Genomic DNA, 26074 nt, shown 5'->3' on the forward strand with positions numbered 1-26074 from the left:
ACAGAGAAAAGATTTTAGATACCAATGGTATACAATTATACTAATCAACATATAAAAAGCACTAAAACTAAAGCCATTTTGCTACTTTAATACATTGTACAAGTTTAAACATAGGTAATCAAAGATTACGAAGCTCACCTCGACGAATGTTATCTACATGTAAGGCAAATTTCACATCATATTTTTTTTCTAGTTAGGGTACATCCCAAGATCAATATCCATGCAAGTTTGATTTAATTATAGACCTGCTCAAAAAACTTTTGACCTGTTTAGTAATCAAGAAAATTTTGGTCAGTTCCAACATCCAAAGCAAGTCTGGAAGTTTTCATCCTTAGATGCACCATCTATGCAAGTTTAATCATAACAGGCCATAATATTATATAGCTACTCCAAAAAAATTACCCTGGTCACTCTTCTGGAAAATGTACATCAGATTCAGAATCCAAGGCAAGTCTGGAAGTGTCCATCCCTAGATACATCATCCATGCTAATTTGGTTAAAATATGGCTAAAATTCACTCATGTGGAAAATCTAGGTCAGATCCAGCATTCGAAGCAGGTTGGTTAGTGTACATCCCTAGATGCATCATCCATGAAAGTTTGGTCCAGGTAGGGCTTATAGTTACTTGGGAATGAGACTACTCCTAAATCTAAACCTGGTCTCACATGTGGAAAATCTAGATCAGATCCAGCATCTGAACAAGTGTGGTAGTGTCCATCCCTGGATGCATCATCCATGCAAGTTTGGTCCGGGTAGGGTTTATAGTAACTTGGGAATGGACCTGCTCCTAAAACTTTAACCTGGTCACTCATCTGGAAAATCTAGGTCAGATCCAGCATCCGAAGCAAGTTTGGTAGTGTCCATCCCTAGATGCATCATCCATGCAAGTTTGGTCAAGGTAGGGCTTATAGTTACTTGGGAATGGACCTGCTCCTAAAACTTTAACCTGGTCACTCATCTGGAAAATTTAGGTCAGATCCAGCATCCGAAGTAAGTGTGGCCATGTCCATCCCTAGATGCATCATCCATGCAAGTTTGGTCAAGGTAGGGCTTATAGTTACTTGGGAATGGACCTGCTCCTAAAACTTTAACCTGGTCACTCATCTGGAAAATCTAGGTCAGATCCAGCATCCGAAGCAAGTTTGGTAGTGTCCATCCCTAGATGCATCATCCATGCAAGTTTGGTCAAGGTAGGGCTTATAGATACTTGGGAATCGACCTGCTTCTAAAACTTTCACCTGGTCACTCATCCGGAAAATCTAGGTCAGATCCAGCATCCGAAGTAAGTTTGGCCATGTCCATCCCTAGATGCATCATCCATGCAAGTTTGGTCAAGGTAGGGCTTATAGTTACTTGGGAATGGACCTGCTCCTAAAACTTTAACCTGGTCACTCATCTGGAAAATCTAGGTCAGATCCAGCATCCGAAGCAAGTTTGGTAGTGTCCATCCCTAGATGCATCATCCATGCAAGTTTGGTCAAGGTAGGGCTTATAGATACTTGGGAATCGACCTGCTTCTAAAACTTTCACCTGGTCACTCATCCGGAAAATCTAGGTCAGATCCAGCATCCGAAGTAAGTTTGGCCATGTCCATCCCTAGATGCATCATCCATGCAAGTTTGGTCAAGGTAGGGCTTATAGTTACTTGGGAATGGACCTGCTCCTAAAACTTTAACCTGGTCACTCATCTGGAAAATCTAGGTCAGATCCAGCATCCGAAGCAAGTGTGGTAGTGTGCATCCCTAGATGCATCATCCATGCAAGTTTGGTCAAGGTAGGGCTTATAGTTACTTGGGAATGGACCTGCTCCTAAAACTTTAACCTGGTCACTCATCTGGAAAATCTAGGTCAGATCCAGCATCCGAAGCAAGTTTAGTAGTGTCCATCCCTAGATGCATCATCCATGCAAGTTTGGTCAAGGTAGGGCTTATAGTTACTTGGGAATGAACCTGCTCCTAAAACTTTAACTGGTCACTCATCCGGAAAATCTAGGTCAGATCCAGCATCCGAAGTAAGTTTGGCCATGTCCATCCCTAGATGCATCATCCATGCAAGTTTGGTCAAGGTAGGGCTTATAGTTACTTGGGAATGGACCTGCTCCTAAAACTTTAACCTGGTCACTCATCTGGAAAATCTAGGTCAGATCCAGCATCCGAAGCAAGTGTGGTAGTGTGCATCCCTAGATGCATCATCCATGCAAGTTTGGTCAAGGTAGGGCTTATAGTTACTTGGGAATGAACCTGCTCCTAAAACTTTAACCTGGTCACTCATCCGGAAAATCTAGGTCAGATCCAGCATCCGAAGCAAGTGTGGTAGTGTCCATCCCTAGATGCATCATCAATGCAAGTTTGATCCAGGTAGGGCTTATAGTTACTAAGGAATGGACCTGCTCCTACAACTTTAACCTGGTCACTCATCTGGAAAATCTAGGTCAGATCCAGCATCCGAAGCAAGTTTGGTAGTGTCCATCCCTAGATGCATCATCCATGCAAGTTTGGTCCAGGTAGGGCTTATAGTTACTTGGGAATGGGACTTGCTCCTAAAACTTTAACCTGGGACGCCGACGCTAACGCCGACGCCGACGCCGACACCGACGCCGACGCCGGGGGTATAGCATAAGCTCATCTCGACTTCGTCGAGGTGAGCTAAAAATGGGATTAATGATAAGCCCAATTCTTCATAAGCCCTTTGAAGGATAGGGTAAAAAAAAGATGAAAAACATACCCCCATTGGAAAAAAGTTACAAAACAAAGTATACTATAGTAATACCAATGAAGACCCCCCCCTCCCCCGGCAAAAGTTACAAAACACAGTATATTCTAATTATCCAGTGAGTGACCCCACCCCCACCCCACCCCATCCGAGACAAAAATTACAAAACACAGCATATTCTAGTTATACCAGTGAGTGAATCAATCATTAGAATGATGGAACTTTGAAACATGTCAACAATCACTCACCTTACAGCTACTGTCATTGTAGCAGTACCATTTCTGGTTTGGATTTTTAGCATAGCAGACATAATGACCTCCTCCCAAAATTCCTGTATGACACTGTAATAGAATAGGTACAATTACAAGTGATTATGTCAGTCCATACCTCCGATTGGAGTAATGAAGTAATTAAGTCTTGAAAAGTGCACAATAAGATACCAAATATATTACAGAGTGTAGAAGAGAAAACACATCTTAAACTTGCATGTAATGAGTGTTTGTGTATACTTATACAAGTATCTTCTCACTCTATAGACCTTTTTCCTCGTGAACTACAGGCATACGTGTATATCTTTCTTAGCTGTGCACCTATATCCAATGCAGTTGTAAGCTTATATCCTACCAAAGTATAGGCTTATATTCCACTTAACTTTAGGATTATAGACTATGGAGCTATAGGCTTTATCTAACTATTTATATACTCCTGTAGTCCTATATCTCAATAAAATGTACCGTAAGCTTATATCCTACTGAATGCTGGTATACAGTTTCATGTCCTTCTGAACTTATGAATGAAAGAAAAAGTGAGCAAGCTCACATACCCCACGCTTCCCCAAAACTCGACAATGCAACACGTAATGAATGGCACAGTGCATTTTAAATACACAGTATAATTCAAAAAAGGGGCATTACTTGCAAAAAATCATCACATCAAAACTTCTTGCATATAAGGACATTCAAATCTTTGTATGTTACAAATTTAACTGGGCTGAAGTTTCTAGATAAATAATGGAATCAAAATTTCTTGGTAATATACAAATCTATACATTATTCTGAAATACCTACAAAGTTTCAGGAAATTCAGTGCCGGAATTATGCTGACAAACTGTTATTTAAATTCCTCAGTGATTTCGATTTGTTAATGAGTGTAAGTCCATGTCCAACACATGACAGTTTACACATTTAAATAATTGATGGAAACAAAATTATGATGTAGTCATATGAATCTGTTTATATACTGTACTTATGAAATTATTTAAGGCAAAGCACACCAATTTGAAGGGGGGGGGGGGGGGAGAGAGAGAGAACTATCGAAGATGGTGTGTGTGTGAGTGTGTGTTTGTGTTAAACCATTAATATTTTGATCTCAAAATCAATAGGGGTCTTTTAAGGTCATAAAATATTTCACATAGAATTTCATTATAAAAAGCTGATTCCAGTGGAGTTTCTTATTACCTAGCTGGAAAGTTTCTTCAATAAAAGGCAAAACTCTTAAGGCAAAAATAATGGAATCGGAATTTCCTGGTAATATGCACATCTACACACTGTGTACTAAATATCTGCAAAGTTTGACCAAATTCTGTGCAGCGGTTTAAGAGGAGTTGCGCTGACAAACTGTTCATCTCTATATTCAAGATATGGCCAAAAATCTAAGTTGAAAAGTGCTGAAATTCCCAGAAAAATAATGGAATCGGAATTTCCTGGTAATATGCACATCTACACATTGTGTCCTAAATATCTGCAAAGTTTGACCAAATTCTGTGCAGCGGTTTAAGAGGAGTTGCGCTGACAAACTGTTCATCTCTATATTCAAGATATGGCCAAAAATCTAAGTTGAAAAGTGCCGAAATTCCAAGAAAATATAAAGGAATCGGAATTTCCTGGTAATATGCACATCTATACATTGTGTGCTAAATATCTGCAAAGTTTGACCAAATTCTGTGCATTGGTTTATGAGGAGTTGCGCTGACAAACTGTTCATCTCCATATTCAAGATATGGCCAAAAATCTAAGTTGAAAAGTGCCGAAATTCCGAGAAAAAATAAAGGAATCGGAATTTCCTGGTAATATGCACATCTACACATTGTGTCCTAAATATCTGCAAAGTTTGACGAAATTCTGTGCAGCGGTTTATGAGGAGTTGCGCTGACAAAAAAACAGGACTGACGGACTGACTGACTGACACACTGACTGACTGACTGACACACTGACTGACTGACGGACGGGTCAAAAACATTATACCTCACGCAACTTGTTGCGTGGGGTATAATTACATTCTACTAAATTGTACACATTTTCAACTTAACTACTGTACGTATGTTTGAATCCTACTGATATGTAAACCTACTGATCTATAGGCTTATCTGAACTGTAAGCTTATATCCATTTTAACTTTAGACATCAAACTTATGTGTATGCTTATATTCTACTAAACAAAACTCCTATTTCCAACCCATCTTCTGCTACCTACTGACATTAAAAACTTTAAAATTACACTAGACACCACTTACTGGCATAGATGATAATTACTTATTGACAAAGACGATAATTACTTACTAACAAAGTGGAAAATTATTTACTGACACGGAGGATAATTACTTACTGGCATAGAGGATAATTACTTGCCGGCATAGAGGATAATTACTTGCTGATAAAGAGGAATAATTACTTACAGACAAAGAGGATAATTAATGACAAAGAAGATAATTACTTGTTGACATAGAGGAATAATTACTTACTGACATAGAGGATAACTCTTTACTGACATAGAGGATAACTACTTACTGACATAGAGGAATAATTACTTACTAACATTGAGGAGTAATTACTTACTGACATAGAGGATAGGTCATACTTGATGGGATCATCAGCAGTTGGAATGTTTTGAATGAGCTGACATTTCTTACATGGTGAGGCTTTGGATTCTTTTTCATCTGAAATGATTCAAAGAATGTGCCATTGAACCATTTTTGACACTTGCATAATTTCCATTCAGTTATCAATATGTACATGTATATACAGAAGTAAATGTAGTTGTTGTTGTGAAGAACATTTCACGACATGGTGTCAACACAATTTCTCAAATCAGCTTTTATCTGGCAGAAAAAAGTAATTACCTTTATCTATGTCCATCTGTAAGTCATTATGGTTTGGAATGTCTCCATTTGGCACATGTTCTACTTCAGCAGAATTATTACTCTGACACACACAAGTCACTGATTGTTCACTAACACTCAATGGTGCTCGAGGAGCTACGTAATTTGAGGGGTCAAATTTCTCTACAGGAAAGTTCACTATTTTGTGTGACTTCACCCATCGGCCATTTAAAAACTGGAATCTTTTTAGGTTTATAATCTGAAAAAAAAATTATATAATATAAAATGATTATGATATATTGCACAAATTTTTAAAGGCTTTTCTTGATAAATTGAAGGCCCTTAGTAAAAAATTGTTCAAAACTTTTAATACCTGTAAGTTCTTTTGTAGAAGTAGGCTAATTTTGTTGAAGAAATTTGCTTAGATGGTTGGCATTTTTATTTTCATTTTACATTATCCTTTTGTTTTGGCACAAGGGTCCAGAATATGACCAAGATAGCCTTTCTCCCACAATAATAGCAGCAGCAGCAATTTTTACTCAAAATAATAGCACACAAAAGACATTGGAATTATTTTGCTAAATTACATGTAAAAAAGTCCCCAGCATTTACTTAGCCCTTGAACCATTATATATTTACCAGTATAGGTGGCAGCCTCCAGATGTCCAGTTTTTTGGAGGCCAGACAGTGCTTTTTACACTTGGAGCAGTAGTAGAGCTCGTCTTCACCCAGTTCCTCCTCAGTAGTGAAGGCCTGTAGACAGGTGTCCAGGTTAATGGGCTCCGTCTGTTTCCTCCTGCTCTCCTCCACACTCTCATGATCTTCATATAACTGTAAACAGAAAAATAACATTACTACATGTATATAACTGTAAAGAGAAAAAAAACATAAGTACATATGTACTAATTCATACTAATTATTCAGTTATTATTTTTTTTTACAGTTATATAGTACTAATCTTATTGTTATAAAGTACATATGTACTATATATCAATAAAATAAGTACTATATAACTGTAAAAAAAATAATAACTGAAGTACTAAATAACTGCAAATAGAAAAAAATAACTGAAGTACTAAATAACTGTAGACAGAAAAAAATAACATAAGTACTAAATAACTGTAAACAGAAAAATAACCAAAAGCACTATCAGAATACGGTTCTTGTTTAGCCAAAACAAATCCACACAATAAAGATGTATGAAAGGAATTTCTTTTTACAGTCAGGGAAAAAAGGTGAAGGCCTTGATTCTTGCCCTCATGTAAATCAGCAATATAAGACAAATAAGAAAAAAAGAGAATTTCCTTTAACATTGTATAAGCTCTACACAATTATGTAACAGAGATTCATTAAAAAAATAATTTCAATAAACAGCACATAATCAGAAAAAAATGAAACTTTAAGTGTACCCTTTCTAAAGCTGTCTGGTATCGTAAATGTAACGCTGTGGGTTCCCAGTCTATAGCCAAAAATGAACTTCCAAAGTTAAAGTCATCAGCATTGCACTCCAACTTACACCCCCTACAAAACCTAAATCCAACGAAAAACACTCTTCAGTGATACATATAGATCTGATATACACAGATATCAATTTCAATACAGAAAAAGTAAAAAAAAAGTTATGGTTCCATTAAAAATTTCATATACGAGAACTTATTACATTGTATTGGAATGAAGCTAAAATAACTACAGATGTTATTATTGTTTCTTATTGTTATTAGTATTATTTTATTATAATAATTGTTCAATTTGCTCATTAATGCTATTTTGGCACAAACATGTGCTATACATGTACAATATAATATAATTTATGTCAGGACATCACAATTCCTAGACATTACTAGTAATAGATCACATTATAGATTACACCTAACAAGAGAATGTATTTTACCTATACCACGGACACCAGGCACAGGACAATCCATCCTTCATGACAACTTTGAGCGTGAAGGGATACTCATATCCCAAACTGTCATCACTGCAGGAAAGATACAAATACAGGTATTTACCAAAACACAACATTATTCAGACACAAAAAAATAATCATAATAGAATTTTATGTCAATTGTTCCCCCACTATTTTATTTGGAAGCATCCCCATAAATCACTTTCCGATCTTTATAATGATACATAATTGTAATTATGCAAGTTTATTTCCTGGTTGATTTTGACTAGAATAGTGACTGAAGATTCCTGGTTTACTGTTTGAAAATAAACTAAAGAAAAAAAAACACTTTCAGTGTGTGCATCTTTAATACCGGGTAAATACATATACCGTATATACTTGCCTATAAGTCGGTTTTTTGGGAGTTAACTTTTGGTCCAAAACTCTATGTCCGACTTATAGGCGAGTAATGAAAAGCTTGGTATTTTTCTGGACGACGAAATGTGGTACTTTTTACATAACTTCGACGATTATAGTTGAGAAATGTCTGGACGTATTATATTATTTATGTATTCTAAGATTATATATAAAGTAAATTTAAAGTATTTACATGTTTTAATGATTTTATTTTGATCTTAAGTGTATATTATTTATTTGATTAATTATTAACAAAAATATTTCTTTAATTAACTTGTGACTCAATGTAAATCTATCGTTTATCGGTAACATGGAATTGCGAACCCGATATAATACATTTAGCATTAATGTATAATTATATATACCGTCTGCGATGTTTTTGACAACAGATATGATATTCTTAAAAAATAATTCAGAATATTATTCTGGAGTCTATTAAAACTCGATTGTTTATGAAAATGCTTCAAATGTGTGGTACACAATTTTCTCGGGGCGCGTGCCACTAAATAAATATGGTGTCAGGTAAGAGATACAGGTAATTAAGAGACGATAATTGCTAATAAAAGAACAAACATAGCATTATTAAAAACTATAGATATGGCTTGGACATTGAACACCTCCTAATTAAATATCATCAAAATGTTGGTAGACTCGTTACATAGTTCATCACCATGCCAAAGAAACAGAGATCCGCCAATGATCGAGATCGATGTATAAAATATACAATTAACGCGTAAACAAAACAGTATAGAAAGAAATAAAATGGTAGTGGTTTGGTTTGTTGAAAAATAAAAATATTAATTACCGATGTCATATCCTAACATATTATTTGAACACAGGTAAATACATTAGAGTATTGATATGAAATTTATAAGAGAAGAAAAAAAGAGAGATAAAATATCGGCGTAATTTCTCAAAATATTATTTGAAACACATGTTAAAACATTAGAGCATTGATCTGAAATTGTCCACCAATCCTGGCAAAAAGTTGTACCGACTAATAGGCGGGTCAATGGCAAATCCCTCCAAAATAACCTCAAAAATCACAACCGACTTATAGGCGGACCGACTTATAGGCGAGTATATACGGTACAAATCAAGTGAAATCCACCTAAATTTCTAATATCAGTAAAATATATGATCTAAAACTGAAGGAAAAGATTTTTGAAGCTGGTATAAAGGAAGTACAAAAGAAGGAGTGACCAGATATTGTTTTTTTACCAGTCCTGGGCGTGGTTGGCTGACTTGATCTCGGAAGGAGGGAGGGGACTGACCAGCCTGGACACCTGTGTCCACACAAACTGATAGAGATCCTGATTAGTGGTATCCTCCACACAGGGGAGGATAATGGGGGTCCCAAACAGTCCAGGTCGGGCCTTTTGTGAGGACAAGAAGTATACATCCATCAAGTTCTGAAAATGTTAAAAGATTTCCAATTTTTGCATTTCTTTTATCTGTTTGTTTTTTTGGTTAAATTTGTTTTGTTTGTTATTTTTTTTAATAGAATATTTTGAATGACTGCTTAAGGTCAGAGATGTACAATATATCTCAAAAAATTTTAAAATACACATGTAATTAAACTTCTAATTTTGCAGCACTTTGCTGTTTCATTTGAATTGCAAAATCTGCTTATCCCTTATCAGTATGGTTTATGTAGAGGTGATGAAAAGAAATCAAAATTTTTTCAGCCTTCATGCACTCTCCCTTTGAAGGATCAATTCACAAATAGAAAAGAGATTTCTTCACTATAAATTCTTTCAACTAACAAACTCTTCTGCAAACTTATGGAAATCATTCAAAATATATCTGAACAAGACTATAGCTACAGTTTGTCATTTGGTTTTTACCATTTTTCTATGAACTCCTATTACAAAGCCTGAGAAGAGTTCAGCGGTGGCTTTGGGGGCAGGGTTTTCTGGGGTGGGCTGGAGACTCCCCATTGTAGGGACATCACTGGGTTGGCGGGAATGTGTGGGGGTGTTGTTAGCAGAGTTATCCTCTACTGTTAAAGAGTTGGACATCGAGGAGGGACCATTTTCTAATTTCTGTTGAATCTTCTCTGTAAGACAGGGAAAAATAAGACAGTATTATCAAAATTTCAAACCTTGAAACATCATGTTTTTTAGTGCATACATTAACATTTGTATATTTCCTGTTCATACTTAATAAAAAATTGTTTGTTTGCCCTCTCCAATCCGACTGGCTAAAAATGGCCTGACTCAAAACTTTTTAAACCTCCAGGAAACAATTTCTTTTATTTTTAATTCCAGAATTTTCTAATCCTGTCAACAACTATATACAATTAAAATATATTTTAATTGTATTAATATATTCAATTTTAACAGAATTTGAAAATTCAGCATTAATGTTAAAAATTTCTGGGGAAATTTTTTCCCCCATCTACCTACCGACCCAATTATTTTATCCTGAGTCGGGAAGGGGCAAACAAACATCATATTAAAGATGGCCCAATCTGCATCTTTAAGAAATGAAATGTTTTAGGGACATACTTGTGGCAAGTCCTCGCTGAATATCATTGAGGCCTACAGAGTTTTTGAGGACAGTTCCTTTCTCCTCCTCCAATGTCATGGGTTTGATTTCCTCATGAGGTGGGAGCTCGTATGCGTACAATACTCCTCCTAGTAGAGTCTTAACCTTGTGGTTATCTTGTGGTAATGCCTGTAGACAAACAAAACAAATGAAATCATAAATTAAAAAAAAAAATGAAATACATAGCAAAGAAAAAAAAATAATTAAATTAAAAAAACAAACAAACAAATAACTGTATGAGCAAAGTCTGAAAAAAAATCTAATTTGCTGAGGACTTTACCAAGATGTTGCTAGTTTGTTTGTTTTTAATTTGTTGTTTGTTTGCTTGTTTTAAATACAATGTCTCAGTATGTGGCTTTTAGAAATGGTAAAAAAGGTCATCTTAACAATGAGGATGTGTTCCGTGTAACTTTTGGAGGCTCTAAATATGATCCCACAATCTTTCCCTGCTGTTGATATTTTGCCCATTAAAAATCAATTTTCATAGTTTTTCTGAGATGCTGTTAAGTTTCAACAGAGCCTTCTTTTCAATCAAATTACAAAATAAAGATTAATATGATAAACATTATATATATCTAAGAACTATCAATTAAGATAAACTCACTTGACCTGATATTTTTGCAAAAGTGACAAAAATTTGAATGAATTGTCAATTTTCCAACCACACAGGTGCATAAATGGGGCAAATACATTATTTACTTCATTAATTATAATAAGCAATATTTTTACTTTCATATTTGTAAACAATTTCTCCAGAAATAGAACTGTCAACAATTAGGTGACCATAATCTAAAATCCCAACTTTTTCCACATTATCACTGTTACTACAATGTATGTCACCACAGAAAGGATTATGAGGTTCAACTTAATGAACTGAGGTATTAACGAGCAATCAGAACTAACTTTTATCGGTCACTCTCCAAACCAGGGAACACTTTCTAATCATGACGTAATTTTCTCTGACTACCAGAAGTGGACAAGGCAGGATATTGAGTGAGCAACAAGTGCTGTGTAAATTTTAGGAGTAATTGTAAATGAATGCTAAATCCTCCAGTCACAAACATCCTAACCATAAGACAGCATGAAATCGGGGGTCTCTTTTTAACAAATCAGCACTAATCTTTATTTTGTTCAACAACAACAGATGGTTTTGGATGACACTCGGGAAAGGCCATTTGTTTGGGAAATTGATATGGGATGGCCATAAACAGTTTCTTAATCTACAAATAGAGTAGCATTTACTAAGGTCAAGATTGTAATAAATTTTTACGTCTGGGTATGAGTAGGTTCATTTTCCGATGAATTGATGAATACAAAAACATGAATACAACAAAAATAATCTGAAAGAATAAAACAATAGTATAGGCCTAATTTTCTGAACCATATAAAAGTTTGCTTGGTCAAAAATAAAAATACAGATATGTTCAAAATCATACAAGCCTTATGAAAGTAAGTTATCTTTTTATTGTTTGCATTTTTAATAAGAAACAGTATTGAATTATAATTCTTTTTAAATTTTTTTTTTTAGGAATGTAAATACATTGTAATAGTTTTGAATTTATGTTGATATAGATAAATAAATGTAATTGGGATACTAATCTATATTTTCTACAAAGAGGAAATAATGTAGTAATTCTGAAAATTGTAAGAATTTAAACCTAGGTCAACCTAATAAAATTCAATCAAACTTACCAACCTGAAAATTTTTTAGAGTTAGCAAATACTTGAGCATACGCAGAGCACCATTTCTAATATCAATGAAATATAACTATAAAAATCACTGCACTTTTTCCATATCTGACTTAAGGAATTGATACGACTATAAGCCCCTCCCCTTCACTTTCATCATACTTTGAGACCGCCCCATTCATTTTATTGCTCAATCCAGAGCCATATGCTCCTCATTTGTTTATCATCACCCCATATTCCAATACTTTCAAGGAAAAAAAAATCAAGTTTTCTCAATAGAAAGTGAATGAAGAGATGAAATAGCTGTTGTTAATCTACTGGAATAGTTTCATTTTTTTTATTGGTACTGAAAAGGTATGTAAAATTACTTTTTGGGTTGTTTTTTTTTCCTGGTAAATTCTAAAAGGTTATGTTTTCTAAATCACATTTAAGAAAAAAGTTTTAAAGTCAAATATTTAACACTTCTGTAATGAAAATCATACCTCAGGAGTAATCAAAGTGCCTCTATGTGAAGAACATCTTCAATAACATTTTTTTTTTACATGTACCAGATAATTTTTCATTTATTTTCATTCACTCAGATCCAAGAATAACTTAAAATGACAACCCAGGATGCAGGCACAACAGAGGACATACTAAATTCAACTCTGACAACAACAAACACATCTTCTGTAAATGATACCTCCACCTCATCTGTGGACATATACTATGATCCACTCCCCTGTTATTCCTTGTACTGCATCTTTGAATTGAGATATCGACAAGAGTACTACACCATTCTGATGTGCATATCAATTATGCTTGGAATCCTGGGAACTGTGGGCTTCATGGGAAACAGTCTCGTTCTGATCGTCCTGCTGAAAACCAAGATGAAGCAGACATCCATTTATTTCATGCTCATGTTGTGCATTCTTGATCTCATCGCCTGTGCTGTGGTCATCCCTGGAATTGTCATCACCGAATGGCACTTCCCCTTCACCAGTGACTTCCTGTGTAAACTCTGGGAAGCAGTTCGCTTTTTCACTATTCCAACCTCAGCCATGGTTTTAGTTGCCATAGCTTTTGAAAGATGTGTTGTGATCTGCTTTGCTCCTAGACGAGTTTCAAAAAACATGACCTTCCTGATTATTTTGGTGATTTTTCTATTTGGTGCATGTCTCGGGGTACCCCCTGCACTGGGAATGGGTGTTTACTCTGGGAATGGATTCTATTTAGGGTACTGCATTACCAACTATCAGTACCTCTCCTTGGATTCCCTGACGAAATACTGGCTTGGAATAACCTCCATCTTTATCCTCATGATCGTCAGCATAATCATCTTCTACTCTTCCATTTTCTTCACTGTCTTATTTCAGAACAGAAAATGGAACAAGATTCGATCTCAGCAGACACAGCCAACTACATGTAAACAGTCAGAAAACTGCAAAGAATTGCGCAGAAATTCATCCACTTCCGACATCATGTTTGCAACAAGAGCAAGTGAGAAACTGCTTAAAATTCCAAAGAACAGCACCCTAAAATTATGTGAGACTAGCACACATATAGAAAACATTGAACTCCCTTCTGGAAGTAATCCTGACACCCAAATTGAGAATATTGAAGAAGAAATCTCCCCATCCATAGATCTACCTGAGGAAATTTCTACATATGGATCTAAAAATGTTGAAAAGTCATTGAAAAAAGGAACTGTGAAATTATTCTCAAGCACTTTGCATGACAATAACATGGAAACAAATTCAAATTCCATACCTTCTAACGTATCTATGAACACTGCTCCATTAACAAAATCTACTGAAACAAATTCCATAAGACAAAAATCTTCAAGTGGTGAACAATGGGTGAAAAAACAAACTCTGAAAATATTGCCTGCTATTCCTGATGACCAAAAGGTGGACATAAAATCAAATTCTGTGCCTTCAGCTTCCAAAAATCTAACCAACAAAGTTCAAAGCAGAAATCCTGCTATAAAAACCTCCAGGAAGATGCACATAAAAACAACTCAGGTTCTCTTCACTGTTACAGTTGTGTATATAGTGTCTTTTTTGCCAACTTTTCTCATTGCCAATAACCTTCTCCCAGAATTCAAAGGAAGCAGAGTTATCTACCTTGTGTACTTTCTGAACAATACTGCTAATCCAATTATCTATTCTTTTATGAACCCCCAATTTCGTAAGGAAGTGTGGAAATTTCTTAAATGCAAGTCTAGATAGCTTAAAATTTGGAGAGGGAAAAACCGTGAGGTAGAAAAGCATTGATATTTGATATTATTATATTGCAGACAAACCAATTTGTTTATTTATACTTAATATATAACCAAGAACTGGAATCTCTACTTCATAAGATTCAAAAAATGCTGGTACAAACATGTACACATTGATAATGATGCAAAATTATTCATATTTTCAGAGCAATCAATTCCAACCATTTGTGGAATCATCTCTATGATGTTTACCTACAGATACTGTTTTTATCTATGTGATCTAATGTTGCCTAGTATATAAACAATTGCATTACAAAATTTCCTGCTTTTTTTAATTAAGAAGTTATAAGCTGTCACCACTGGCTTGAATTCATGAGCTACCAGTCTCATGTTGTAATAAAGCAAAGTCTAAACCTCATTCACTTTTTTAGATGTATACTAACATTTTTTTGGTGGTGGTGGGGGGGGGGGGGAGGAGGGGGGATGTAATTAATTTAGTACACTAAACCACGCAGTAACAAATTTTCTGCAGAAATTTGTCACAGCACATTGAAAGTGCATTTGAGACATAAAATGACAATCCAAGAATTCCACAAAAAATTTCACCCATGGAATTATGACTTGAGGAAAAAGTATGTTTAAGTAATGGTATTATGAAAATAAATATTAATGAGTTGTACTTGGGTGCAGTTTAGTCAATTCCTACTAGCTAAGAAGGCTGATGCTTGAACAAAGTTTTCATGGCTCTTAGTTAAAGTAAGTAACAGACTCAGACTTGGATGGGACAACAGTCCATCAGAGGCTCACCTACTCAAAAAGCAAGTACAGATTTACTGATAAGATTGAAAACTTTGGCCTTTAGAACAAGCATTCCGAGAATATTGCAAAAGCAATACTAGTCCCCTACTGACAAGTGTAATCTGATTCCTCTAAAAATTTAAAAAGGCCATAATTCGGTCAAAATTTATCAAAGTGGAACAAAATGCAAACTTCATGTATAACTCATCAAGGTAGACTCACATACCATAAAGCAGCTCAATATTTGCAAGTGTTTAGTAAACAAGTGTGGAAAACCAAGTGGGAAATCTGGTCCCCCTTATCATTAAAAAACCCCCTAAATTCTGTCAAAAATCACCCAAGCGGAACAGAATGGAAACTTGACCTGTAACTCACCAAGTAGACTCACATACAATAAAGCAGCTCAATATTTGCAAGTGTTTAGAAAAAAGTGTGGAAAACCAAGTGGGAAATCTGGTCCCCCTTATAAATTAAAAAGGCCATAATTCTGTCCAAAATCATCCAAGCAGAACAAAAGAGAAACTTGATCTGTAACTCATCAAGGTAGACTCACATACCATAAAGCAGCTCAATATTTGCAAGTGTTTAATAAAAAAGTGTGGAAAACCAAGTTGGAAATCTGGTCCCTTTAGAAATTTAAAGGCCATAATTCTGTCAAAAATCACCCAAGCGGAACGAAATGTAAACTTGATCTGCAACTCATCAAGGTACATACACATTCCAAAAAGAAGCTCATTATCTGTAAACATGTACATAAAAAATGCAGACAACCAAGTGAGACAGACTGACAGACAGACAGAGGGATGGAGAAATGAGGAGAAAACTTGTAGTCCACTCTGGTTTCACTGGTAGGGGACTGATAACTGACTAATAATAAGTGACATGCTTCACATATGATGAAATCGTTCACATGTAAGATGTAACTGAGAATAAAATAAATACTCAAATAATCTAATAAACTGATAGACTAATACAACCAGAAGTCTCTATTGAGACTGTAGCTCTACTGAATTGAATTCAAGATTATCTAAAAGTTACACTTAAAACTCGTTCCTTTTTTCTGGGGGGGGGGAGATTTTACATTCTTAACTTGCATTTTTTACAGCAACACCATGGTATTCATGAACTGATATACAAAGTTTTGAACCTTGGTTTAATCTTACTTGTGCATCATGTTTTAATGAAATTGAACCCAAACTATAGATGGGATAGCATTTTGAAAGAATTTTACAGATTATTCTATTTTTAACCATAACAACACTTCAAACAAATTTGATACACAGAATCTTGTATCTTGGCGTAAGCTACTTGCATAAATTATTAAAAAATTGGTTTTTCATCGTGTAATGAGATATGATCTACACACGGTTCCTAAACTGTGAAATCACTAATTTTCATGGGGGTTTAAATTTTGTTGTTCTCATGAATGAAGAGACCCCCAAATTCATATCCACGATAAAATGTTAACATTTCATACTAAAGTCTAATGTTACCCTTTGACCACAAAATCAAATCCCCTCAAACCAGTAATTTTTCCCTCAAACTTGAGTGATTTTACAGTACTTAGAGATAACAAAATGTCTGACCTTGACAATTGGTCCCATGATTTCCACAAACAGGATCTGTCCAGGTGGAATTCCTGTCAGACTACTGAGCTCCTTCTTCAAAGTTTTGTACTTTTCATCCATATTGAGTCGAATGCCATATTTGACTGGTACTGATCCATCCAGTCTTGTCACTACAAAATCAGTACATGTCAGTCACTACAAAATCAGTTCAAGTAAGTCAGTAAAAAATTAGTACATGTACAAGTAAGTCACTACAAAATCAGTACAAATAAGTCACTACAAAATCAGTAAAAGTAAGTCACTTCAAAATCAGTACATGTCAGTCACTACAAAATAAGTACAAGTAAGTCACTACAAAATTAGTACAAGTAAGTCACTACAAAATTAGTACAAGTAAGTCACTACAAAATCAATATTTGTAAGTCACTAAAAAATCAGCACATGTAAGTCACTACAAAATCAGCACATGTAAGTCACTACAAAATTAGTTCAAGTAAGTCACTACAAAATCAATATTTGTAAGTCACTAAAAAATCAGCACATGTAAGTCACTACAAAGTCTGAACATGCATGTACATATTAAATATAATACAGATGGCATAAAAAAATCAGCAATTACTACCTACCTATGACTTCTAGATGAATACAGCTGTCCATGGGAAGGGGGAGAGAGAGGTAGTTAAATGGGTCAAAACGGACACTCATGTGTCCACATTCTTTACAGCGCACTTGGGACTTGAGTTGGCCATGAAAGAGATCAACGATTATGGACTGGTTTCTCCTTAAGTGGTTTTCCCATGCCTGAAATGCACATAAAATTATTTAAAAAGATAATATTTTAAAATAAATATTTTCTACTTAGCAATTTTAAAGACACATGTACATGTAAAATTCATGAAATTAATAGTGCCATCCCAATTTTTAAATTGGATTTTTTGACAACATGGAAGCATTAACAAAATTGAGGATTGGTTGTTAATTGCCAGGGTTTTCATGCATCAATATCCTATCAGTGTTCAACAGAAGATTAAATACATGTACTAGTACAATGTCAGGGTTCCCATGAGCTAAATTTCTACAGTAAAGAAAAAGTCCATTGTTCAACTAGACAACTTATCCACAATTACAGCACCTGCATAAATGTACAACTTCCCCAATATTTGAGCATATCTACATGTACCAGTATTATATCTGTCATTTATAACAATAAACTTCCAATAATTTGTTACTAATTATGCTGTAATGTTAAAGATTCCTTTTCTATGTGGCTAGAATCAGCTGATTTCTACAATCTGTCACTCTTACCTCCTCAGCCACCACTTCATCCTGTCTGCCATCACTGTCCTTCAGTTCTACATAAGGTTTAACATGAACCCTGTTTAAGGACATAGAGACACTTTAGAAATTTGTCAATTAATGTATAAAAAAACTGGGTTAAAGTTGAAACTACTCTGACATTAGCATTAAAAAAGAAAATATGTGTAAATGTTTATACACAAAACATTCAACTTCTAACAATACAAAGGAAAAATAATTAACATACATTTTATTATTTAAAAAAAAATTCATTTATTACATTTTCAACCAAGAAATACTGTATTTATAAAATAAAAGTGATATTTTCTGTCACGGTGTGAAAAAATATCAGAAGTGCAGCAAAACTCAAGATTTTCCTTCCTTTCACAAAGAGTGTTGTAAAAAAAACCTCCCTGGCCAGTTATAAGACAGTAAATAAACCATCTGGACACAGAGTCTAAAACTGCCAAAGTTTCTTCAAATATGTTGTTTAAATCCATGTTTACAATGTTTTCAATCTTACAATCGCTAAGCTTAGATGTCTCAACTGCTCAGCTATGACATCACTGTGTTACGAAAAGATGGAGGCAAAGGGAAAATCAAAGAAAATGTAATAAACAGAAAATTCAAATTCAATATTTAGTAGTTGAATAAGGAATTTATTTCACTTGTGAGACAGGATTTTTTTGTATTTTCACTTGTGCTTGGCACTCGTAAAAATATTTTATAAGATCCTGTCCCATTCATGAAATAATTCCATATTCAACCTCAAAACATTGAATATTCTCCAAGTATTCCATAAACCATAGGCTGCCTGCTCTCACCTGTTGAGATCCTCATGGAGACCATCTAAAAGAAAGCTAAGTAATTCCTGAGAGTCGTGTTGTTGAAAGCCATTAAAACGTGGTGCGTATTTACCAATAGTCCACTGCAACAGAACATTTCTCTTTAGTATTACAATGAAATGTTACTATTTTTAATATCTGACAAAACTTCCTTATGCATTTTCAAAATACAGCAATATTTTGTACAAGATCAATAAATACTGTAAATGTATTACATTTGGCTGTGTATTCATTTTGGCGCCTTTAGCGGAAAGCAACTTCCGCTAATATAAGTATATCGCTAAATGTCTTGCACATATACACATACATAAGAACACTAAGAAATGTGCTATAAAAATCAAATCTATGCTAACATGTTCAAAAATCAATTTCCACCAAATATCGTACATGCTAAATATAATACATTTACAGAATTCGTCATAAAGCTATTCCACCAAAGTTTGTGTAAGTAAAAATTTGCATTTGTAAATTTTAAATAAAATTTCAAGTCTATGATGTATGAATAAAATGATGAACCAAAGAAAAAAAAGTTACACAGATTACTTGTGAATTTGTCTTAATATTTAAGTTACTTTACATTTTACATTACTTTACATGGAGCTAGAATATGTAACCTTACTTGAGCCTTAAATATGTAACCTTACTCAGATCTTAAATATGTAACCTTAGTCCGAGATTAAATATGTAGCCTTTTTCGGAGCTTAAATATGTAGCCTTACTCAGAGATTAAGTAAAGCCTCACTTAGAGATTAAATACATGTATGTAATCTTACTTGAAGCATAAATATCTAGCCTAACATGGATCTTAAATAGATGTATGTAGCCTTACCCTGAGCTTGAATATGCAACCTTACTACACACTTGTGGAGATTGAATATATTTCCTCACTTGGAGATTTAATATGTAACCATACTTTGAGTTTAAATATGTAACCTCACTCGGAAGTTTTGTATTCTTACTCAAAGCTTAAAAGGAGATATTGTTTTGTAATCTTACTCAGAGTTTATGAGGAGCTATAAATATGTAATCTTACTCGGAGCTTAAAAGGAGCTATAAATATGTAATCTTACTCGGAGCTTAAAAGGAGCTATAAATATGTAATCTTACTCAGAGCTTAAAAGGAGCTATAAATATGTAATCTTACTCGGAGCTTAAGAGGAGCTATGGTTTTGGAGGTTCCGCTCCACAGATCCTTGACTAGTTCTCCATATCTCTGAGCAATATGTCCCTTCATCCCTAGAGGATTAGACCTGCACAGAAAACAAGTTATAAACATCACATAAAACATTCAAAAGCTGTAGAATGTGGATAGAAAGGAGTATCTTCTTTGTTAATTTTTACAAAAACACATTATTCACCTGTTAAGTTCAAACAGATGTAACCCTCCAATAAAATACTGAGTTAAAGGCCAAGTGTTCGACACACACTGTACAGCAGCATTCATAAAACACGTGTTTCCTAGATTGTTAAGTCCTGTAGCTCCCTTCTGGGTGGGTACTATAGAGACAAAATAAAACATTCATATTTTCTGCAAAAAAACAGTTTTTTTTAAATGAATTTTCTTTATCCATAAAACAATTAAAATTTATCTACAAATATATATTTAATATTTATATACAAATATACAATACCTGTTACAAACTAACTGATTTTCAATAATATAAACCTTACCTTGCTCTTTTCGACATGTTTTATTTTTGGCCAGCTGAGACATTTCTTCAGGCCATGTCAGGTCCTTGTTTCGAACTGAAATTAGTTGTGTAATCTGATCATCTTTTTATGTAGCTCATTTTACAAGTACACAAAACAACCTCACAGAAAAAAAACCCACCAAGACTGAAACATCATATATTGTAAATTAAGTTTTTTCAATCAAAACTTACCCTCTATCAACAGTGACTGGTTTTCTTCTATTCCACAATCTTCTACTGTCATGGATTCATCTTCTAGGAGCGTCATGCTCTGTGTCGACAAAATAAATTCAGGTGTTATCAAAGCTAACTTCAGCAATATTTTAATGTAACTTCTGGCACTAAAAATCAGGGCATGTTCTAGACTGATGCTTGAATTGTATACAGCTTTCTTTTTAATATCAAACACATGACATGTCTGTAATCTTGCACCAAAAAAAACCCCAATTATTTACAATTATTGATATGTTAGAAGCATTTTCATTTAATCAGGTACTGCTGCTTTATTGTGAGGATAATCCAGTTTAAGTGAGTTTAACAAAATGTTCAATGATTTCCTAAGAAATAAACAAGAAACAAAAACTTCTACAAAGATAAACACCACTTACATCATCTTTACTTCCTATTTTCCATAGCCTGATGTCCTCCCTGATAAATCTGACTTTTGTACAGAGAAATTCATATACTTGCTGTATGGTGTGTTGCTTGCTGAAGGTTGCAGTAAAAGCAACATAGCGCCTTGGAATAGGTGGTGCACTGGAGACGTAGTTTGTCATGCCTATAGAGAGTTCAAAGGTCATTTATAATTTTACCCCCAAATAAATTAATCAAATGATAAATCATACTTTTTCCATGTTTTCAGTGGGCAAATTAATTCCCTTACAGAAACACTACATCAAATTTCCTTTGCCAATTTTCCCTAAATGGCAAATGAATACTTACTAAGGGCCATGCCACCTATTCCGGACATGACCCCTGAGAATGAGGTGGGGTTGGGACGTTGAGGAACAACCTGGTGTCGTAACAGCTTTACTGTCACAGGATACAGCTCCAGTTCTGGACTGCCATTGTTATTTTTGGAGGCAATCACCTAATCAAGGTAATGTTCAAATTAATTTTACATTGCAAAACAAAAGTGCAGGATTTTGGCTATGCAACATTTTCTTGATTCAAATAAGGAGAGCAAAACAGGAATGCAATATACAGACTAAACTTTCTTTACTTTAAAATGAATCCAAATTTAAATAGAGGTATTGTGAATGACCTCAAAAAATTATAACCCATTATGCCAATTTTTTTTTAAATACCCAGATATATTTTTTCTACATTGACCTTGTACTTGCCAAAATGACCTTTGCTCAAGAAAATGACACACCCCTCTGTGGTCATAAGTAACTTAATTTTTGTGTGAAATATGAACTTCCAATTTTTCTCCATTAGAAAATTAGGTACCTGACATGAATTTAAACTTTTTCTGCCATTGACCTTGAACTTGCCAGAGTTAACAAGGGTCTTGGTTATGACATACTCTCAGCTCTTAAATAATCTTTGCTTGAAGTATTTATCCATTAGAGTTATGATCTAGACATACTTTTCTGCCAGTGACCTTGAACTTGTCAGAATATCTTTGGGTCAAGGTCATGGTGACATAAGTAATATTTGTGTGAAGTATTAACATACAATGATATTCCATCAGGAAATTATGGACTGGACATGAATTTTACACTTTTCTGCCAGTGGCCTTGAACTTGCCAAATGGTCTTGGGTCAAGATCATGACACACCCTAGGTTATTAAGCAATCTTTGTATTAACTAGCAACTTCCAATTTTCTCCATAAGAGTTTTAGACTGGACACAAATTATACATTTGCTGACATTGACCTTTAACTTGCTGGAATGACCTTGGGTAAAGGTCAGTACATACCCTCAGGACATAAGTCTTAAACGATGCCAAGTATGAGTATCTTATTTTTCTACATTACAAGTTATGACCCATACAAGATTGCACAGACAGACAAACAGACAGAAAGACAAAATGGTGGTTTTTATAAACCCCAACAATGTTTGTGGAGGCAGGGTTCGACACTAACGGTGGACCGGCGGCCCGAGTCCACCAAAAAATTGGAAGGTCCACCAAATGTTCTGGACTAGGTGGACTGTCGGTCTACTTAAAAATTAAACACCATATTAAAGAAAAAACGGTAATTCCACTTTTTCTATAAATCGACATCAGTAAATCAACGATGAATTCATCCAAACTTATATTTTACAAGAAAGAAATAGGGTATAATTTATTTTGGGTAATCAGGGGAACCTAGCGACTAAATATATATTTTACATGTAATATTGATGACTACAATATCAATAACATTGACTGCAAGAACATTCAATACGGATCTTGAAAAAGAAGCATGTAAAATTCGAGCCAAATTGGTCAGTCTGTCCTTTGTTTGTTTAATGTACAGAAACACTGGGTAACAAGAAATCACTTCATGCCTGAACGCACTCTGATGGCCAGGTTTGGAGATAATGAGAATTGATTGACAGCTGCATTTATGCATTGTCCTCAAACAGGTGTAATTTATATTTTATGAATATGTTATCTGTAGTTCCTGTTTTTTTTTCTGCTATACATTATATCACATAAAAGAATCATATGATCGCAGTTTATTTGAATAAATAATAATTAAAATAAATAAATATACTTTTGTCAGTTTTGCATCGTAGTAAAAAGTATTCTAGCCATAGATACATGAAAAATCCATTTGTTTATATGAACAACTCAATTATTGGGATTAAAAATTATATCTACCGTTGGAAGCTAAATAAATGCAGGTTTTTACCATTGAAAATAAATGATATTAAAATAACAAATTGTTTGAAGATGTAGATTGTGTTCTTTTTTTTTAAATATTGAAAATATGTTTCACAATATTGCTGAAAACTCCTGACTAATTGATTTGTTTCTGTTGACTGGTTAAACTTATACTTTGTTAGTCTGACGAGACTGGGTACATAAGTTGGTTTCAAGCCTTGTGTTGTGAATTCATTCATTAATTCAAACATTCATAAAGGTCCACCAGAATTTGAGAAGGTCCACCAATATTTTTTGACTGATGGACCTGCGGTCCACCAAGGTAAAAAAGTTAGTGTCGAACCCTGTGGAGGTTATAATAAAATTAAAAAAATCTTTGCTTCTTATCAATTAACATTAACTGTGCAATACAACTTACTGTCCTGGGTAGAGCAATATTTCCTCCATACCAGGTTGACAGTGACCTCCATATCACTTCAGGCACCAATTCAAAATCCTTGCCCCTTACCAACATGGTATCCCTCCGTAGCCTGCCTCCCTCATTGGTGAGACTTACTACCTAAAATCCCAAAACAGATAAGCTGGAATTGATTCCATGTAGTTAAGCATATATCCTTCTGTGTCACATTTTTTGCAAGTTTCTGATGGAAAACAAGCTGATTTTAATGTCAGACTTAAAGATGTACAATTTCACATCTTGGTATTTTTTCCCATTCTTTCTAGTTTGGTACCTCTTCACCTTTTCCAAATAAGATAAATTTTCACTGCACTCTAAATACATACATGTAAGTGCTTGTTCTTCTTTAGTATGAGTTATTTTTATTACTGTTTTGATTTTACTTATTCTGAAGCAAAAACAGCAACAACAACAACAACAACAAAATAAATAAAATAGAAATAAATCTAAGAATAGACTATAATCAGTATCTCACCTTTGAATTGTTAGGAGTAATAAGGTTGGTGTTATCGATTGGCCCAGGTTTCACAGGATGAGAATTTGTCTGCTGAAGTCCTTTTTTGCGGAGCTTTGGGGAGGGACCTGGACTAAGACTAGTGAGTCCATTAGAGTCTGAGGCAGAAAGACAAGTCTTAATTGGACTACTGCAAGCAGACTGGGACCTTTGTGGAATTGTGCTGGATTTGAAACTGCCATTGATTGAAGTGTTGTATTCTGAGTTCTTTCCCTTTGTTATCATATTCACAATTATAACTGAGTCATCATCCCATGGAAGAGCTTTTGAGGCATGCTTGCTTTTGGTTATTTTGTGCATAGCCTCTGTTCCATTCATTCTGACCTGTTCTCCACTATCTAACCTGCCATTTAACAACTGGATCTGAAATCAAGTACAAATTTCTCTTATCAAGAATTTAAAATACATATACATGCAACACAAACATTTCGGCATTTCAGTATACATGTATAGTCCAAGTGTACAATAACAAGCCTATGTATGACAATGCCCTCTATATCCTTATACAGTGGTTCAAACGACTTTGCTATAACTGAGTTTATATGGAAGCATCCTAAGGTAGACATGTAGATTCAAGTTTGTACGAATCATGATCCCCAGGGGTAGGGCAGGGCCACAATGGACAATCAAAGTTTTTCATAGGAATATATAAGAAAAAATCTTCTCAAGAACAGCAAAGCCATGATTGGTTATTAACTATTCGGAAGTATCCTCAGGTAGTGTAGATTCATGTTTGTTTAAATCATGACCCCTTGGGGATAGGGTGGGGCCACAATTGATGATAATATAGAAATATGTAAGCATCCTTGGTTAGTGTAGATTCAATTTTGTTCAAATAATGCCCCCCCCCCCCCTTTAGGGGTAAGTTGGGACCTCTTATGCATTTAAGCTTTTTAATAATGAACTGATTTTTGCTTTTTTCCTAGCCAACGTACTCAGGTGAGTGATGTGGCCCATGGGCCCATGTTAAAGTTCCCATGCTTTTTTTTTTTTTATTTTTTTTATTTTTTTTTTTTTAATTTTTTTTTTTTTTTACAATTCTATAATTAACTCCCTGTGTTTGGTTAAAATTGGTTTCTGGAATATGAGAAGTTTAAAGACGACAAAAAAACAATGAAAAATGCCACATACTTTTCAATCAGAAAAATTCAAGTGTGCCCTTGCTCAGGTTAACTTTTTTTCATGCCTATTCAAATTTTAGCAAGATTTCTAGAAGGCAAAAAGTTCAATATAATTCTAATCATGATTAAGTGAAATGGGGAATAAGTAAGATTACAAAATTAGGAGAAAAAAACATTGTTAGAGTCATTTAAGTGATAAAACATACCGGTGGTTGGACATATTCAATCCAGGAATTCCACCATGTCATGCTGATCAGGTACCATACCTGACCAATCTCAAAACTCTTCTTGGATTCTCTCTGAAGCCACTGCCTACAATTTTAAAATGAATTGTTCATCAGCTCTCTAGACCTAAAAAATTCTCTTGTATTACTGCAATTACAATGACCAAAGTTCTAAATGCCCACAATGCTCACATG

At 34.6% G+C, this 26074-nt stretch overlaps 1 protein-coding gene across 1 annotated transcript in view; it reads right to left on the reverse strand.

Annotated features, from left to right (window-relative positions):
* The window catches only part of LOC133171997 (ubiquitin carboxyl-terminal hydrolase 32-like), a 35401-nt gene that overhangs the window by 3763 nt on the left and 5564 nt on the right, over window positions 1–26074 (reverse strand). Inside the window, exons 10-31 of the mRNA XM_061306791.1 lie at window positions 25862–25967; window positions 24496–24891; window positions 23982–24122; window positions 21691–21838; window positions 21357–21526; window positions 20941–21019; window positions 20729–20803; window positions 20416–20554; window positions 20202–20307; window positions 19037–19140; window positions 18222–18291; window positions 17543–17717; window positions 16935–17086; window positions 10622–10790; window positions 9959–10170; window positions 9333–9523; window positions 7701–7787; window positions 7219–7339; window positions 6449–6640; window positions 5831–6068; window positions 5547–5647; window positions 2961–3053 (exon numbers count right to left, since the gene is read on the reverse strand). Of these exons, the coding sequence (XP_061162775.1) occupies window positions 2961–3053; window positions 5547–5647; window positions 5831–6068; window positions 6449–6640; window positions 7219–7339; window positions 7701–7787; window positions 9333–9523; window positions 9959–10170; window positions 10622–10790; window positions 16935–17086; window positions 17543–17717; window positions 18222–18291; window positions 19037–19140; window positions 20202–20307; window positions 20416–20554; window positions 20729–20803; window positions 20941–21019; window positions 21357–21526; window positions 21691–21838; window positions 23982–24122; window positions 24496–24891; window positions 25862–25967 (3265 nt within the window). The remainder of the gene's footprint in view (window positions 1–2960; window positions 3054–5546; window positions 5648–5830; window positions 6069–6448; window positions 6641–7218; window positions 7340–7700; window positions 7788–9332; window positions 9524–9958; window positions 10171–10621; window positions 10791–16934; window positions 17087–17542; window positions 17718–18221; window positions 18292–19036; window positions 19141–20201; window positions 20308–20415; window positions 20555–20728; window positions 20804–20940; window positions 21020–21356; window positions 21527–21690; window positions 21839–23981; window positions 24123–24495; window positions 24892–25861; window positions 25968–26074) is intronic.

The sequence above is a fragment of the Saccostrea echinata genome, unplaced genomic scaffold (assembly GCF_033153115.1).
Source record: "Saccostrea echinata isolate AGI-Se365-2 ecotype Australia unplaced genomic scaffold, CSIRO_AGI_Sech_v1 ptg000054l, whole genome shotgun sequence".
Taxonomy (NCBI): domain Eukaryota; kingdom Metazoa; phylum Mollusca; class Bivalvia; order Ostreida; family Ostreidae; genus Saccostrea; species Saccostrea echinata.